Source organism: Ornithodoros turicata, chromosome 3 (assembly GCF_037126465.1).
Source record: "Ornithodoros turicata isolate Travis chromosome 3, ASM3712646v1, whole genome shotgun sequence".
In the NCBI taxonomy this organism is placed as follows: Eukaryota; Metazoa; Arthropoda; class Arachnida; order Ixodida; family Argasidae; genus Ornithodoros; species Ornithodoros turicata.
The window spans coordinates 91225345-91243679 of record NC_088203.1 but is presented as its reverse complement, the minus strand read 5'-3'; the positions used below and the strand labels follow the sequence as shown (position 1 = coordinate 91243679).

The window sequence follows — 18335 nt, the reverse complement described above, 5'->3', positions numbered from 1 at the left end:
GGCGATACAATCTGTGTAGATCTAGCTTTATTTCCTTGCGCGATATAATTACAACAGATGAAACCTAACTCCCCGTCTTTCCGGATGACACCTCCTGCAATGTAAAATGACAGCGTCAGGTAAAAATGTGGACACACATTATGACTGCTTCGTTAGTTATACCTTTTACTGTTCATAGTCCCTTGGCATATAGAACTCCGGCTTGTCAAAGCCAAGCTCTTCGGGGGTGTTGACGCCTAGCTCAGTTAGTGTAGGGCGGACTTCGTTGATGATGTAGGGGTAGATTTCCTTCACCTTGCTACCACACTTATCCTACAGACACAAAATTAAGATTTTACTCCCTCCAGGCATAAAAGTATCTGATAAAAGACTAGAGGGTCTGTGCAGGAAGGATAAAGTGGAATTCTTAAGGCTTCCTGGCACCACTCTCGTAGGGTTGAAAAACGTGAAACATATGCCTGCACACACCCACTAAACAACACTCACATGTGCCTTTTGTAATCCCATGTGTGATGTTGGGCTAAGTTCATTAGAAAACATTCAGACCTGCCAAATCTCCTGGAAAACTTTCCCCCGTATCTATCACCTGCTTTTGGTCTGGCCACATGGACGCAAACTTGAATCAAATCTTGGCACGATTGCCATCGCTCTCTGGACAGTTTTGTTAGTTTCCGGGCTACAAGTGTAGGCAGTGCTGTTTATTGTAAGCGGTACGCATGCGCTCGAACTAAGACGACTGCAACTGTCGGTGAAACGCCAAGTTACACACAAGCGTGCATTGTAAGCGCGCTGAAACGGAACGTTGTCGCTTAAAGCACAGTAACGATAGCCAGGCAGAGCTCTACCCAATCGTTGTGACAGAGCCAACTGCTTTGTTTGAGCTCTCTAGGAAGTCCAAGTGGGCTTCTGAAGTTAAGCCGCATCGCTGAGGTAATGCATAGCATTCTATCCATGCCGCACAGCAATGTTGAGTGCAAGCGACAGCGAAAAAAAACAACAAAAAAACCTGTTTCGTGCCTCTGTGTCTGACAAGACTCTTGCTTGGGCACGTTGTTTTGATAAGGTGTCGGAGGAGTTGACCTTTTCACAGCCAAACTTACTCAGAGGACTTTTTGAAGAGGACAAAGGCAGCTGCTACAAAATTTTTCCAGTAATAAGTTGTGCCTGATAATCTGCTGGGGCCAAGCCTGCTCTTGTTGTATGTGTAAATCAAAGCCAATCAACATTGTTCTTCCCTTCCATAAAATATCAGGACTTATTTCTCACACAAACGTACCCCCCCCCCCCCCCGGGGTTTTTTCTAGGAAGTTTTCTTTCCAGTTCCGATAGCGTCACCCGATACATTTGTTTTGTTTCTGCAAGTTAAAGCTCATCTTCAACACATGAGGTGAGACTGTGCTCCTTCATCCTCTCACATTGGGAGGGAAGTCGTAGAACGTGAAGAAAAAACAATGTACAAGTTTCCGGCGATGCAGAATCAAAAATAACAAAGACTGTTACGAGCATCAACTGTTTACCATATACATAAAAAAAAAAGACTTCCGTGCAGTAGGCTGCCTACTGCACGAAAGTCTTGTTTTTTATGTATATAGTAAACAGTTGATGCTGATGCTCTTAACCGTCTGTTATATTTGATTGGGAGTGAAGGGAAGACGCGTCTCCAGAGATGCGCAATGAACAAAATAAAGAAAAAATTGTGTTCCTTGACGAATTTTTTTGCAGACTATCTAACAAACGAATTTTTGTTCTGAAAATGGCTACGGTATCAGATGACCGAAGGGACCAGATGTTCTCATTGGGACAACTTCGTAGCTTTTATAATTAAAAAGTTAATTATTGAAAGTTAATTAGGACATTACCTTAGGAGTTTGCTGGTGCCCTCCTAAGGAGTGCCCTTCAGCATATGCTATACTGAAATTGATGTCAATACGAAAAAGGTGATCTATATATTTTTAAAAAATCTGTTCGCAGTTAGCTGGGACACGCTGTGTGTCACCTGTACATTTTCGTTCATTGAATTTTTTTTCGTGTGTCTTCACAGGGCCTCCATTAAAGAGCTTGTTCTGGTTTAGTGTGACTAGTAACATGTTTTTTTGCCTCTAGATTTGCTGTCACCGTTGCCACTCAGGACATGTGACGCTTGATCGACCCATGGATTCATAATTACTTAAATAATACTAGCAGTAGGGGTACAACACGTGGTCATCTGCCTTTATTCCACCTCCGTACAGAGTGAATGTGTTAAATTGGGCAGGCTTCCCCTTGCCATTACTTAAAGCATATCATTTCATAATGGGGTAATCTGAGCATGGCAGAGACATATCTCTTCTTTTTCTTTTCCCAAGCTCATGTTGCCTCATTGTGAATTTTGTTCACCAGCTCTTCTCATTTTCACTTCTTTGTGTTTGCCTATAAATGTGTGGCAGTGGGGATCCAGTGGACATTTCTGTTTGCCTTCATTTTTCTGACTTTTTGTGACCAGGAGAACTCACAAGTTGCCCCCTTAGCTAGTCACATGGATTCTCTTCTGCTGAGCGCGTCTCATGTGTAGAGAGGGTCTGTGGTAGTGTAGTCTACAGTACTCAGTTGCTCACATAAGGATATTGTCTGTGTACATTGTGATACCTGCAAATGTCGTGCTATTACGTACAGTTAAAGCATTGCCCACATATAGTATCATAGTATAGATGTGTCATAAATTGTATGCCAAATATTACTTTCCGCGCGTACACATCTGTAAGGTATCCATAGGGCCTGAAAAGTCAGCTTCAAATTTCACGTTATGTAACCAGCTAAGGAAGCTACACCTTCAACTTGGATTGGTCACAAGCTCTGTCTCTTCTGTACCCATTGTAAGAGAGTACATGGCATGAACAAATTTTGTGCTGCTTCATTGCACAATCAGTGGACATTCATTTACTTTTGTGCAACTTGTTTCAGGCTTCACTAATCTTTTTCTTTTTGTCCCTTTATGCTTTACTAGCGGACAAACCGTGCTTTGTGTACCTTGATTGCCTCCAGAAACCTCACAGCCAGGGCGAAATCGTTCAGGCGTCGGCAGGCTTTGAGAGCTGCGATCACAATCTTGGGTTCGGGGACAACGTCCATGCCCTGGAGGTCATTCATTGCTTTGCGGATTTCCCAGCCGTCGATGTCTTTGCGGTTGAAATAAGCTTCATAGCGGGCGTCGAATTCTTCATCTGTCTCCGTTGAGTGCTTGGACATGCACTTCACAGAGGTCACTACAATGGAATTGAGTTTCATTGTGGACATAAGTGCTGCAGAAGACACTGCGAATTAGTGCAGCTAGACACAACGCTTTCGTGAGCATTTTACGACATGTAGCCCCCAGTCCAGTAGCTGAAGAGTATGTACGTACATTTGAACTATCGAGTCAGCGCAGCATTCTGTCTCCTAGATGTCTCGATGCACTGATAAAGTTTCCAAGAACAGAGTATGCATGCTGTGTTCGACGCACAGCGATAGCTACAAGCAACTTTAATTTTGAAGTGAATATCCGAATGTTACCATACATGCAATATTCGCTTTAGGGTTAATGACTGCAAAGATAACGGACGATACAAAAAGCTTCCCCTTACCTGCTGGGAGGTATGCCTGTTTGGGAATTACTGCTGTGCGTAGAGCATTCACAGCTGTTCTTGCAGCTACAGCAAACATTTTCGATTAGATGATATTCGACCTACAATTTCCCTTCGTGTTTCGCTCAGCAAGGGCGAGTGACGTCACAATCACTGTTGTGCACCGTTTTCTTCATTGCGGCCGAGTTGATCAAAATGCCGACAAACCCATGTGTCTACTAGAGTCATGAATACTGTGCAAGACTGCATTGCAGTAAAACAAACATGACAGAAAATGACAAGATCGACCTTCCAGAAGAAAACATTGAAGCCGTATTCCTTGCTTGCGTACGTTGAAAATGCTTCTGTCAGTCACAATTATTTTCCAAATGAGTACAAAATGTAATTGTCCTTGTCAACTTGGTGGTAAATTATCGTCTAATGTTAGAGGACGTGACGGAATAATTTTGTTGCATTTATTAAAAGAAGAAATCATGAAACCAGCACGCAGCAAGAGTGCACGCGATACTAATCTTGATTGCGCGTCTAGTTAGCTCATAGAAGGACGGAAAACGACTTGCTTCTGCGCGGGCCGGTGACTATGATCAAATCTCAATTTGTCTCTGTTTTATGTCATGTGAAATTTCCACCGCCACCATTTCTGCGTCTATGTTAAATCCTAACGGAGTCGCCTCATGGATAAATATACTGGGTTTTCCGAGAGAGAGATCGATTTTTCTGGTAGCTGGTTATGGTAAATTTGATGACAAGCCCTGATGCCCATAACAAAGGAAGAGAATACAAAGAAAACGCAACTAATAGGGAACCGGCGCCGCGGGAGGTACCCGTTTGAGTCAACGAGACGTGTAGCTAGTGGCGCCACCTTAAAATTTTTGGCGAGCACAAGACAAGCCTTGGTATAAAACGCATCGTCTGCTTCAGCAGCAGCGCCAAAAACGAGTTGGCGCGACTTGGGAGCAAGGGAAGCCACACGAAATTGTTTATGTGGATGTAAACATGGATAAAGGTGCGCTAGCTGAGAAAAACGACGAGTGGATCAAGATGGACGATCGGAAGGACAACCCTTCAAAGAAGCAGTCGCGTTTCCAAGTGGCGAAGGTGGACTTCGCTGGTGAGGCTGAGAAACATTCTGATGAAGAAGAGAGCAGCGACGAGCGCGATGAGCAGTCTTGGAATGTCACTGGCTCGTATGACACTCATAATGTCCGAAGTCTCCGCCACTACACACGGGAAGCACTACCTCGGCTGGATCACTACCGAAATGTTATGTCTGTGCATGGACACATGGCTCGTCCAACGTTAGACGAGTTACATAATGCCACGTTAACACTGCTGCCAGACCAAAAGGTAAGCGTCAAAACGTTCCTTTGAGAACCGAACGGGGTAATGCGAGGTGTGCTTTGTGTCTCCCGTGTCCATCACGGCGCGGCGTCTCATTGCTCTCGCGTGTGCATCGCATGGGTTCCGAGTGTCACCGTACCGGTTACCCCACGTTTTCCTCATCTAATGGGGGAAATACACATCAATCTGAACAAATTTCATGGCGTAGGAGCTGTAACCTCAGTTACTTGAGAAGGAGAGAGAGGCAGAAAATGAATGAAAAGTTATCTGGAAACGGAAAAGGGGAAGAGAGGAAAGGGTAGACCACCGTGGGGCAAAGGGACGGAGCATTGCCCCGGAACCCGCCGAAGTTAGCTGGGCGGCAGCCCTGTCGTCTGCGAAGGAATTCTGCATATGTGTTGTTGGACTTGTTGCAGCGTCCGTTTATACTCGGTATTTTCCTAAGACATGATCATTCGTAGTCTTGATTCTTGACCACACAAAGCGGTCTTCGTGTCCTTCAAGCTCAAGGTTCCTATTCTAGTATTGGTGAACTTACGTCGAGAAACGCAACGCCGCATTGTGTATGACACTGAAAAGAAGCCGACAGCACAAAAGTGTGTGTTTTCCCTCGCACTCCAGCTGTTATCGCTATCGTGATATGTCTGTAGCAGAGAATGAAAAGCAAAAGACAACCAAGCCTCGCTCCTGGAGAAAGCATGACGTCTTTATGATCGCAATTGAAACGATTGTTGCATAATTGTGCACTCGTGGACAATGTGAACTTTCAACCGCCGTTAGTATTCTGTCATAAATTAGCATACTTGATGTGATCAAAACTTGATTTATCATCATTCTTTCCACGTCTTTTACGACTACGAGTGAGAAGCTTAACTTTGGTGAAGTGGGAGAGCTGTGGTTCAAATCTAACAGTTCACCGATTGAGCAGCATAATGTGACAACAACAACAATTCCCTTTCGTTAAAAATCTCCGAGGGCTCCCGTGAGTTTGTGTGGCGGCAGCAAAATAAGAAGGAAAATAGCAGACCTTTTAGGTCGCAGTCTTCTGGGCGGTGTAGTGTGTTCCTCTCGTCATTTGATATGAAATGACAGAGCCCGCTTGTGGAAATGAGCCTCATGTGATCCCGTGTACTTTACTTAGTAGCCAGTACTTTACATTAAAGGGACGGTCGCGTCCGTTCCAGTCGATTTCGAAACTATAGTGTCATTTTATTCCTCGTGGACCACTGACCACGGCACCACCAAAACCCCACGCGCGACAGAGTGGCGTAGTTTGACTGCTATTCGATGGAATGACATGACATGGAAACATGACAAGAGCAGACGCCGCAGAGTACCCCGGTCCCTCTCTGGAGAAATGAGAACACGTCACTCCGTAAGAACCAATGAGGGCGCGATTTCTAGAAAAGGAATGCCGCGGTTATGCGGGCGTTTGAATGGCGCCTTTCTGATCTGAGCGCCGTCCTCTCACTCTCTTGAGTGACGTCACGCCGCTGCAGCCTCCGCAGCTGCGGAAGAAGCGCTGATATTTAAAATTCGTTTATTTAATATCTAAACACTTTTCGGCAAAAAAAAAAAAAAAAAAAGCTAAGTAGATTGTTGGCCTATGCCGAACATATAGTAGTATCGGTTTCCAAAGATGGGTATCCGGATCTTTCAAGTACTTATAGACCGACGCTTTTATTTTTATATAAAACACAGAAGCGGAAGTAAAGTGCAGCTTACAACTTGTAGGGCTCCGCGTTTTCGGCATTTATTCCTGGGTAGACTCGGCGGGTGTTTTTCGGCATTGATACGTTTTGTCAAATTCGGATATTTTCGGCATTTTAAAACATTTTGCACCGACGATAGATGCCGAAAAATCGGTAGCTATAGTCACTAGGGAGAAGGACTATGAAGGGAGAGCAGCTTGGTAGGAGGACACTGAGAACGCAAACATTTTCCTTTGTTTGACGCTTTCACGTGTACTTAAAACGATTGATGCCACGAACTTTTTGCGAACCCGCGGTTCGACTGCGAACCTGGTGGTACGCAAGGTTCGACGAACCTTCGAATTTCTTGTCAGTTTCGCAAAGGTTCGCAAAAGTTCGTAGCTGAATTTAGCTGCTTTTTAACTCTTTGCGAAACGGACGAAAAGTAACAAAATCAAGCAATAATGAACGGTCACGTGCGCCCTCCTGTGCGAGGTACATATTTCTGCACACATGAGCACGGCTGCGATCGACGGATGGTATAGTTGCATTTATTTATGCTGTGAGCTACAACACAGAAAGCAGAAAACGGTTTCCTTTGTCAATAAAATAGATATTTCTCATATTGCTATTATTCAAGAAGACTCAGAAGAGGGTGGTATAATTGCCAGCTGGCTATAAAACTTCGTATGGTGCCTTGGATGAGAGGTAAGCGACGAAAGTCCGCCCCAGACCAGAGCCCGGGCTCTGGTCTGGGGCGGACTTTGTACAAACTACGTTTAAAACGAAGCCAGAACACTAGTGGCCACTAGTGTTCTGGCTTCGTTTTAAACGTAGTCTGTACATTTAAGATTCAACTGCTAACAGTTTTGCGCCGTTGTCCTTGCGTGCTTTGTTTTTCTTACCGACTGTCTGTTTACTCTGCGAATGGTGTATGTAGAAATGCTAGGTGGTACCGTGGTAGGCGCAGGTAAAATTTTCTGTTGCTAGAAAAGTACAAATCGAAGGAAAGCTAACTGATTTATCGTACATACCGTACATCAGGAGGACATATTGTCTGATGTGATTAAGCCTAATTAAGCCTTGAGTGGCGTACGTTGGACTGTTTACGGGCAGGTCACGCCAGCGCATGCGCAGTGAAGTCGAACTTTTGCGAACTTTCGCGAATTTTTCTGAGAAAAGTTCGAAAGTTTCGAACTTTTGCGAACTCGAACTTTGCCAGGTTCGTGACATCACTACTTAGAACCGTTTTGACCAACTGATCGCAGTGTTACAGATGGAGGTGTTGCCCTGAACTAGAGGTTAGCAGCTCCGCAGCGCGGTATTCCCCGCATTCCACCTGGAAACGAAGCGAAGGAAAAACGAAAATGTGATACCCCGGAGGAAGAAAAGTGCAATCGGGTACCGGCATTTTCGGCATGTGGCACCATACGCAAGAGTTTATTCGGAAGTTTTCGGAATATGCCGAATTTCTAGAAAAATATTCGCCGTGTGTTTTTCGGCATTTATCGGCAAATGCCGATATACTTGCTTATAATTAGGGTGCCGCGTTTTCAGTTTTAACCGAAAAACACCGAAAAACATACGCCGGGTAAATTTTCCCTCATTCGGTTTTAATCGGAAAACACCGAATACAGTGGGACATTCCAGGAACGACGATAGAGAGAAATCGCTGCACATGCCCAGCAAGTTGTTGATGCAGGTCAGAAAACCTCACCGAAATACGATGGTTGTGAAAAATGTCCGTTCACTTTTTCGTCAGCCGTAAAACTCCACCGCAGCGAACAACGCCATGTTGAATGAGCGTCGTGCGGTCGCGCGCTAGGATTTCTATTCGCCGATAACTGCCGTGTAAACCATGTACACGACAGGAAAAACGCCGAAAACCGCCGATTTCGTGAAAATCAATAAACACCGAAAAACATACGCCGAATCCGCCCAAAAATAAAAACCGAAAGAGCGGTACCCTACTCATAATACTTGCTCGCATACTTTCTTTTGAGCATGCTACGCCTTGTGAGCATTATATGTCACGCCCGTCTTTGCTTTACACGAAGAAGCACTCTGTTTTCTGTATTTTCCTTTCTACAGCGGTGCCATCTTCTTAACTATACTCCCTCCTGCCCGGCACTTGGTGTTAATGTGAACACGTACTTGCATCTGTGCGAATGCATTGTATCGCGCGATCAATAAATCAATCAATAAAAAAAAGCTTTATTTCACTGAAATACAGTGTAGCACTTGGAGCAAAAAGCTGCATTGTGCAGCTTGAAAGGGCTCCAAGCCCGTGAATAAGTTTGACAGTGGCGAAAACAAAAGTATCGCGGGATACGCGGGACAACAAAAAGAATAGACGAAATAACAACACATATCTGGACCTGGCAAGCAATAACAGTTTAAAAAAACAACAAAAAAACAATACAATACAGAAGATACAGCAGGGGTAATAAAGAAGTAGTAGGAAAAGCTCAACAGAACAAGGTGTCCGTGTCAAGGTGTCAACAATGTACTCGTCGTGCGGATTTTGTTTAGTTGCTGTGCGATTCAGGAAGCAAACGCTGCGAAACAAACCAGGACAAACCACTGTCAGCTACCTATGTAAAAGGGCACACAGCTGCGATCTCGCCGCACGTGAGATAACGCTTTCCGCGGAAGGAGGGATGGTAGTCACGTGGCTGGAGTCTTTCTCCATCCCCCCCTCTCTCTCGATGGCTTTGCGAGTTCCGCACCTGGCGCTACTTTTTTTTTCTTTCTTTCTTTTTTCAGAGGCTTGCGAATGATTGAAAAATGTGCTCTTACATTCAATAGCCGTGCGTAATGCTCGCACAAAGAGCAGTAAAAGGGTTAGCCATTGGTCGTTGTTGGCTCGCGCACTCGCAGACAGAGTAGACGTCCTGGATAAATGTAAAATGAGGCGTTCACTCGTACTGCCTCGCGTGAACGTCTGCGGGAGTCGATGCTGTGTTTTGTTACACAATGTTCGCACGTGGCAAAACTGTTTATGGGGAAAAAAAAACCTCGAAAGGATAGTGGAGAAATAATGGGAAAGCGATGGGTTCTCGGAAATTCGTTCACCTTCTAGTATGTTGCAATTAGTAAAAATAAAATAATATACAACTTCCATTCCACGAAAAAAAAAAAAAAAGACAGAAACGCAGTTCGTGAAACACCAACAAGTCGGAAATGTACAAAAGGAAGGAACACTTGAATCTGGAAAGAGAGTCGACGTAAAACGTATTGGGGACACGTTGGGATCGCCAACCCCCGCAGCAACCCCCCTCCCCTAAAAACACATCTCAAATGATCTTACAACACCATAAAAAAATAAGAAGATAATATCAAGGTCGAGAAAAAACCGAGAGTGTACGCAGTATATCCCCCCCTCTTACGGAATTTCACCCCCCCCCCCCTCTGAGATGGAAATCCCGCGCAAATCCCTGCGTCAGCCTCATACCACGTGATCAGAGATCTGTCACCCAGCGAGTAAATCCGAACTGTATTGACTTTTCCGGGAAGATCTGTCAAACACAAGAAGAGCCTGTCGGCTTTACTTTGTCGAAGAGCCGAGAAAGCTTTTCCCCTGCCCCCCTTTCCTATGCTCAACGGAGCACATCCGTCCGATAACGGGACTTCCGGTCACCTCCTCTTCCTCCGACGAGTGGGTGTGGATCGTGACGTAATCGTTGCACGAAATGTCAGGAGAGGATGCGTATACCCCTGCCCGCGTCACGCTAGGGCACTCGAGGACGTCATGGAAACGCCGAATAAAAAAAAAAAAAAAAAAAAGTGACATTAAAAAAAAGGCCTCTTGCTCATTTAGAGGGAAATTTCTACGTACAGAGGAGCCTGTAGAGGTGGAGGCATCATTATTTACGTCATCGCGGGGATATCCACGGGCTCTAAGCGAAAGAATGGTGGCTGGAGCTCGTTGGTGGTAGCCAAGAGGTCGTGCTGAAGACTGGGAGGTGGTGGGTTCGAATCCTACCACCGGCTGTCCTGGCTGAGGTTTTCTCTGGGTTTTCCGAAGACGTTCCAGACAATTCCCCGACAGTTCCCCCTGAAGTCGGCCCAGGACGCACACTAACCCCCCTGTCCTCCACTCCTTCCTGCTATCCTCTCTCCATCTGTCCACATCTGTACGCCGCTCATAGCCACAGTTGCTTCGCGGTGCTAATACGGAATAAAAAATTACTATTAGTGTAGAAGTTTGTAGGACTGTGCGTATATTCGGATTTTTTAAATACCGTAGCGATAAACTGTGGGGAACAGGGAACGAAAAGTCACTGAATGTGGTACAATAATTAGACAAACCGTACCGCAAATACAATTCAATTGTACGAACGAAGGAGACCACTCAACTGCATTAAAGTGTTCCTGTAGTGAATTTTTAAACCAGCAATAAAAATGTAATGAAGATACGACACTAAATGCTCAAGCGGGAACGTACTTACGTAAGCATTGAGTAGAAAATACTGAAGAAGGTACATTTGAAATAGAACAAAAATACGGTTTGGGAAAAAGTATAGAGAGAAAAAATATTAAAATACCTACAAAATATTTAAAATACAGCATTTTGAGTACGAACAAGTCTGATCTCTATGAATACCTCAGTTATCCTGATCTCTACTGTCCTAGATATCCATCTCGAAGCATCACTAAAGTAGAGCCATATTGGTCTACTTTCTCAAAAACTAAACTTTGACGTGTTGCTCCATCTATGTCGAGTAAAAGTTATGTTTTGCGTGCAATTTTCTTGCATTGCATGAACCAATTCGTGACGCTTAGCCCGCGAACGCGTGTAATTTGTGTGACAAACTATGCGTAGCTTTGCTTTGACTCAGTCCAGCACGACGCGGGGACCTGATGTCCTCACTTCCGTTGTTCGTGCCTTCGTTGCATAGCGATGGAGTCGTTAAAGTTGGCGTGACATTGAATTCGAAATGCGACAAAGATGACATAGTGCACGCCGCGTCAGAGAGATGACATTTCCCGTTGGTACCAAGCCGAAACGGTTTTTAGACATTCCCGGACAACGAGACAACGCGAGAACTCGTTTGAAGACGTTCACGGTGTTATAACAACCGAGAAAAGCCACAATGCTGGAAAAGTACCAGCACTGCCAGTATGGTGAACGATACTGCCAATCAATCAATCAACCTACCAATCTCTCTCTCTCTCTCTTTTCAATATGACTAGAGTAGGACTGCGAGGCGCATAGCCAGAGTTGCAAAGTTCCTGCCGCAAATCAATCAAGATTTTCTGGCTGGCTGCAGAATGCCACCAGAGCTCCAGAGGATAACCACATGGAAGTCCGGAGACCCGGGCCGGGGGATTACGGGAGGTATAATTATATGTTAATAGAACGACCTACTAGATCATAGCGACCATGTCATGCAGACCCCTTCCCAGCGTCCCATTTGGAGGCTAGCGGTGGCGCTACTCATCGGCCCGGTTATTGCTTCCTCGATTTCTACAGTACTCTGTACTTTAGCTTACCTTAGTATTTTTGTACAAGCGGTGGATGTCCCACGAGAGGTGCTTCCTTCTAAAGTTGATTATCATCATCATTTTATGCGTTTTGATATAGGAGCTGTTGCTGTCGTTTGCCACGGTAATCGTGCGTCCGCTTCTGCGCGTTCGAAATTCAAATTTCCATCGTCCAATCGTGATGCAGATCTCGCGGGCCGATGAGTAGCGCCCCTAGCGGATCGTGCCGACGGGCTCCTCATTGAGTTTGCCGGTTATGACATGGTCGCTATAATCTAGTAGGTCGTGGTTAATAGTAAAGAGAGTAGCCGAGCTATGACGTCGTTCCTACCTCCCTTGCCTTCTCTCCGGTTGGCAAGTCATTCCGACGGCCTCGAATGTATCCCCAGATAGGTTATGCTAAAAAACAAAGCTCTTTACTCGGCAGTAGTGGTCGGTTATCTTGATCATGAGTTGTTCTATGGGATGTATAGACTTTTAGTTGAAGGCCCTTGCATGCGTAAGAGTACCCTTTCCCGCAAGGTCCATGATAACGGCGAATATATATGCACGTCATGTCATATATCCAAAGCTTAGTGCAAAGCTTAGTGCACCTCGAATATATGCATACAAGTTGACGTCGCTGTAGGTGCTTGTAGGTCTTATCTGAAGCGACACTTTCGCCCGATATCTAGAAAGCTGTAGCAGTGGTGTGATATATAGCGGAGGATTAGGTTATCTATAAGCCGTTTGTTCCCAGCCTTTCGCGGTCGAAATCGGTCGGCTTGCTCCTGAGTGTAATACCAGGATATAAACATGTGTGCCCTTGCAAGAGAGTGGCGTTCCCGAAGAAGCAGTGTATAATGGAAGTGGGAAGCATCACCATGAACTTGAGGAACGAAGTAGACAGGAGGCTCATAACCTCGTTACACCAGATCGCTTGTGTCCTTTTCCTTCCGTCATCACTGTATAGTCTTGGAGAAGATTTCGCTAATCCTTCTGCTTATACACTTGTGCAGGTGCTGATGTGATGGATTTCGGATTGCGTGACACCATTTTAATGCGTGTCTACCCCCCCCCCCCACACACACACACACACCTAGTTTTAAACGGTTTAGTATACATATTGCAGGGTAGTTGGGCGCCTCTTTATTCGTAAGCTATAGGAATGAGCGAAACGCTGTACCTGTACGGCAAACATTCACGAGGTCTAATAACCATGAAAGATATGCTGCTCAGGGAAAGAAACGTCACATATAGTCAGTGGCGTAGCCACGGGGGGGCTAGAGGGGGCTCGATCCCCCCCTTCCCCCTACCTGCCACGGACCGTCCTACGCAAATCGTGCAAATCCGAGGAGAACATAATATATGGGGGTGGGAGGGGGACCAGAGTGACGAGCGCGAAAGTTCTTGCAGTTCATGGCGTCTATCTAAGCAGCACTCTTGAATGGTTTTCAAAGTACGAGCTCTTCAAAATACTTCCAATCTCGTGACACCACCTCATTGGTCATGACAGCCTATACATGTAATCGGATTGTGAGTGTACAAATCAACTATTTTCGCACTTTTTTTTTTTTTGCATCCGCACCTTGCAGTGTGCACAGATGTGTGGGGCGAGTTTTCGTTTCGATCCCCCCCCCCCCCCAACCTTGGAGGTCTGGCTACGCCACTGCATATAGTATCCATCTCTGATGACCTCTAATGTTGAAGTGGATCTCTTTGATCATTCTTTGCGTCACCGGAGTTTTACAAGGTAAAAGTAGAGTAAAAGTAGTATTAAAGTAACAGCAGTATGTGTTATTTAAAGACTGCGCTTCTCTTGCACGTTATGTATCCTTAAACTCATTTCAGCAACAGAGCAGCATGAACTACATTCTGGAACCGGTAACGGTGTCGCGTATACGAAGTATGTGCATTGTATTTAGGTGATAATTTTCACACCCCCTTTCCGTGGAATCAATAAATCACTTGCATCGCATAATGGAATCCATACCTGACCTGGCCGCCTTTAATGACCAGTCGAAGGCCAGGCCATGCACTGTTTAAGAGGCGGTTTTTAATGCGAAGAAGTCGGCCCATTACAACTAGGCCTTGCTTCGGGCGCAAGTTTTGCACGTTTTCTATGTTGAGGAGGGCATATGAAGCGGGGAAAAGTGCGGGCAAAATACACGCCCTTTGCACACTTCTTGCCTTTGCGTTGAATTCTCTTTCCTCCACGCGACATTCTTTGAAACTCTAAGAAGCTAGGGTGTCCAATTTCTCCATTTCTACCCTGCATTATAGAATTGTAGTTGGCGTGTTCAATACTCCTAGGGTGTTAGCGCTTCTGGAAGAAAGATCCATCGACAAAAAGGATATAATGACAAATAATATCCACTGAAGCGGTGAAGCCACATGATTAGGGAAAAGTAGGTCCAATGGAAAAGGAAAATCCAAGCGAGAAAGAATAAGTTTCATGCGGCAAGATTATCTATAGGGGAAGGTCCTAGAGTGGATGATTCTTCTCGATGCATCTTCATTCGCATTAGATCTTCTTCTTGTGTTGGGTGTTTATAGGGTATTCAGCGTTCCCGGATGCAGGCGTACGATGAAATGTTGACAGTCCACTCCACAGTCTATAACCAGGGCGAGAGGTCCGTAAGGCAAAGGGAGCAATGGTGCCCCCCTTTCCATGTCTGACATGACAATAAAAAGTGGCTCAGCGCAAACAGCTCTTCAGGATAGTTATCCTCGAACCTGCTATTTGCAGAGCTAACCATTACACGGTTTACGAGTACGTTATAGCGGGGTTAACAGCCGGCCGCGACGGCGGGACCGGATATAACGAACTTTAACAGTATATAGTGATAGTATGGGGACGTAACGCTCTTGCAGCTCCTACATGTACATTGCAGCGAGGACTATAGTATTGCACACGCGCGTGTGCGACGTGGTAAATCCAGTATATGGGCATACGACAGGTGTTCGTCTCCCCTATAACTTTGCATCTCTCCACCGGCGCACGGGGGAGAGAGGGAGAGCTTCATACGCGAGTGTTTACGCTTTGCTTTATTCGTTCTAGACTAGTGAAGTGTCTGCCTCTGACGTCAGTGATACGTCGAGAGCGATCACTTTGATAACGATAACTCGTGACTCATGCAGACGAAGATGGTTTTACCCGGTGAAATGTCTCCGAATTGCGACGCGATTATGTTCCCAACCAGCGTGTAGGTCCGTCCGTAGCACTGTAAGTTCACGTGACCACGCGACCAAAAATTTCGTCAACCGTCAGGATGTCTGTATAAAGTTTTACCTCATTTAAACGGGTTTGACGTAATGCTCAAACATACAGCCAAGTTTTGTTTTGTTTTTGACACATATTCTTGCCCGCCGCTTGTTAAAAGCGGCACTGTCCTCTCGTTGTCACCAGGTTGTCACTATAAAGAGAAGCACGACCTTTCTTATTCTCTGTGTCAAGATTGAATACCATCAGCTGCAGGTCCCGTCCAACCCTGCATTAAAACCAACCTCCTCCGCGTCAACAGCACGCACAAGACCATTAAGCGTTATTAGCCGACGTTTATTTAATGCGCGCTCCGCAAAAATAAACATTCTGGAGTACGTCATAAAGTTCGTCGCGCAGTATGACTTTGCCGCGCTGAAGGGTTTGACTAAATGAAAGTAGTTCGGTGTGAGACGCTTACTTCATAGCTTCGGGCGTGTGTGCCCACATGCTCCACTTTGAGAAGACGTTGAAATGTGTACCAACATAAAAGGCATTTTGGAAGACGGCTGACTGCGAATTAGTGCTCGTCATAAACGAAGAATGATGTCACAATCCAGACTATGCAGTTGAGTGCACGTAGGCGTTGGAAAAGTCTTGAGTATGTATATCGTGAAATGAGGTCGTTTGTTCGTGCATCTGAAGAGGCTACGTGATATGCGATGGAATGGTTGGGAGAAATAGAGTGCGCGCGCGGGAACCTTAGAAGGTGCGACTATGTGCGGAGGAATTCTGGTTTCAAAATTGCGGTGATTTAGAACGAAATATACGTACGAGCAGGAATGCCAGATAACTTTTTTAAGGCTGTGCGAATAGTAATTGAAGCGAACGGTTATGTAACCGAATCGAATACGAAGCCCATAGGATACAGGGTGTTTTTCTAGCTGCACCAGGTTTAAAAACATACAAACAAACAAAAACCTATGAGATCAGCATAGATGCAGTTTTTACAGTGGCGTTATATGGCCAGGCGGACATCCTCTAAAGAGAGTATGTGACGACTATAGTCATGTTCAAAGGAAAAGAAATCTAGTCTGCTACAGCGTAGTGTCGCGCGGCCAAGAGTGAGTATGATGGACTGCAATATCTGGCGCAGGTATAGGGAGCGTGACCTCTTTGCGTCCAGCCATCCTATCTGCGGCGCAGTAATACTTTGAGAGTTGACGGACTGCATTTCTTTTCCTTAGTTGAACACGACTATAGATGGCTAATACCTGTACTTCAATAACCAACTCCTTAGTTAGGGGCTTTTGTGCAAAAGTGGGATAGCAGAATGAGGGATAATCCTCGTTGAAAGCCATTCTGTTAAAAAAAAAACAATAGTAATCCCGAAGCGTGCAGGTACGTGGAAATACCAATCGCCGAATTTCGCCATGCAAGATGAGCCGAAACCGAAACCGAAACTGCGCCCTTCAGGAGCGCGTTCCTTCGCAGTCGGTGGGCTTATCCAACACCACCTATTGATAGAGAAAGCCTGGGCGCTCACCGACGTGACGTAACATTTAAGAGTCAGCCAATCAGGATCGTGTTTTCAACGGCTGTAGCCAATCACGAACGTGGTTTCAGCGGTCGTGGCCATGGAGAAGAACCACTGTCGTCTGCGAGTTGTGATTGAACGTCCCCGCGTACTAAATGGGAAAACTTGGAAATAAAGCGCAATACGGTCCCAATCTTTCTCAAAACTGATTGCACTTGCACTTTTTGCCTAAATATTTAGGTCTGCAGGTTCCGGATGAGCTGCAATCATTTGCGGGTTCTTGAGTTCGCAGAACGGCCGGTGAATCGCAGTAGCGGGCGAATTCTGACTTTATATGTCCACGTAGCGAAGGAGAGAGAGGAGGCAACGCGCAGGCTTTCTCTATCTAGATGGCTTTGGCTTATCTCAGTCATCGAATCATGTCAGTTGCCCCAAAACACGTGGCCTCTGACGCGCTCCCATTCGGGACCAAATTCACGACACGATAATTTATGCGAAGCTTAGGGACTACACTCTTAAAAATGAACTTCACCGCATAGCACGCTCCTAGCCAACCATAATCTCGAATGATATCGTTATCTGCCCTGATTTGTTGGAAACGGGAGGCGTACGCCTTTTTTGTGACACGTATGCTGTTCATAATTGTCACAGAAAAGGCGTACGCCTCCCGTTTTCAACAAATCAGGGCAGGTAACGATATCATTCTAGATAATGGTTGGCTAGGAGCGTGCTATGCGGTGAAGTTCATTTTTAAGAGCGTATTTGCAGCGCTGGGGAGTAAATTTTAGTGTCAGGGGACGAAAATCGGGAATAATTGCAGTCGAGGGAACTATAGGAGCTCTATAATTGAACCTCTGTATGCAATAAGGGGATAAGTCGAAAAATCCCAAACCGAGAAAAGGGGCCTGATCTGATTGTCTGTCCCATTGACAAACATGCATTTCCCGTTTTTCATCATGCTGTATAGCGGGCCAACAAATCACAATGAGGTCCTAAATTTTCATTGGCAGGTGCATACTGGTATGTCGATGTCATTGTAGCAAAAATAGTAAAAAGGGGATAAGTCGACTAATCCCCTTATTGCATACAGAGGTTAAATTTCTCCTCAATTTATTGCGTACGTGTAGAATAGTGGGCCAGAAACAGCAGTTTATTAGAGGGGGGGGGGGAGGTCCGTTTCCGTTGCGTCGTGTAATGCGAATGCAAACGTTACGCTTGTACGCTGTAACTTGCCCACAAAGGTATGACGAGCAAACGATGACTAGAGTGCAACCTCGATCTCACCTGACATATAACCTCTAACGGACGTTTCAATACATCCGTATATACACTACGATAATTCTCCTGATTTCTTATCGTTAGCACTCGGTTTCTTTGTTGCTCCGCAACGTAGACCGGCCAAAGATATCGCCGATGATTCGCAATACCGGAACCAGCGCTTTATCGCGGAGGGACCACAATAAAAACGCGAATTTCTCCGAGCGCCGACGCGAACCTCC

At 45.4% G+C, this 18335-nt stretch overlaps 2 protein-coding genes across 2 annotated transcripts in view; one reads left to right on the top strand and one right to left on the bottom strand.

Annotated features, from left to right (window-relative positions):
* Positions 1-10: 10 nt before the first annotated feature.
* LOC135388827 (cytochrome c oxidase subunit 5A, mitochondrial-like) lies at positions 11-3771 on the bottom strand. Its single transcript, XM_064618656.1, has 4 exons — positions 3600-3771; positions 3007-3242; positions 163-312; positions 11-94 (listed from the first exon to the last, which is right to left on the bottom strand). Exons 1-3 carry the CDS (start codon positions 3676-3678, stop codon positions 166-168), a joined length of 462 nt encoding a protein of 153 aa, XP_064474726.1. The 5' UTR covers positions 3679-3771; the 3' UTR covers positions 11-94; positions 163-165.
* Positions 3772-4103: 332 nt separating this feature from the next.
* The window catches only part of LOC135388819 (solute carrier family 12 member 2-like), a 69389-nt gene continuing 55157 nt past the window's right edge, over positions 4104-18335 (top strand). The window contains exon 1 of the mRNA XM_064618644.1: positions 4104-4946. Coding sequence (XP_064474714.1) covers positions 4596-4946 — 351 coding nt within the window. The 5' untranslated portion in view covers positions 4104-4595. The remainder of the gene's footprint in view (positions 4947-18335) is intronic.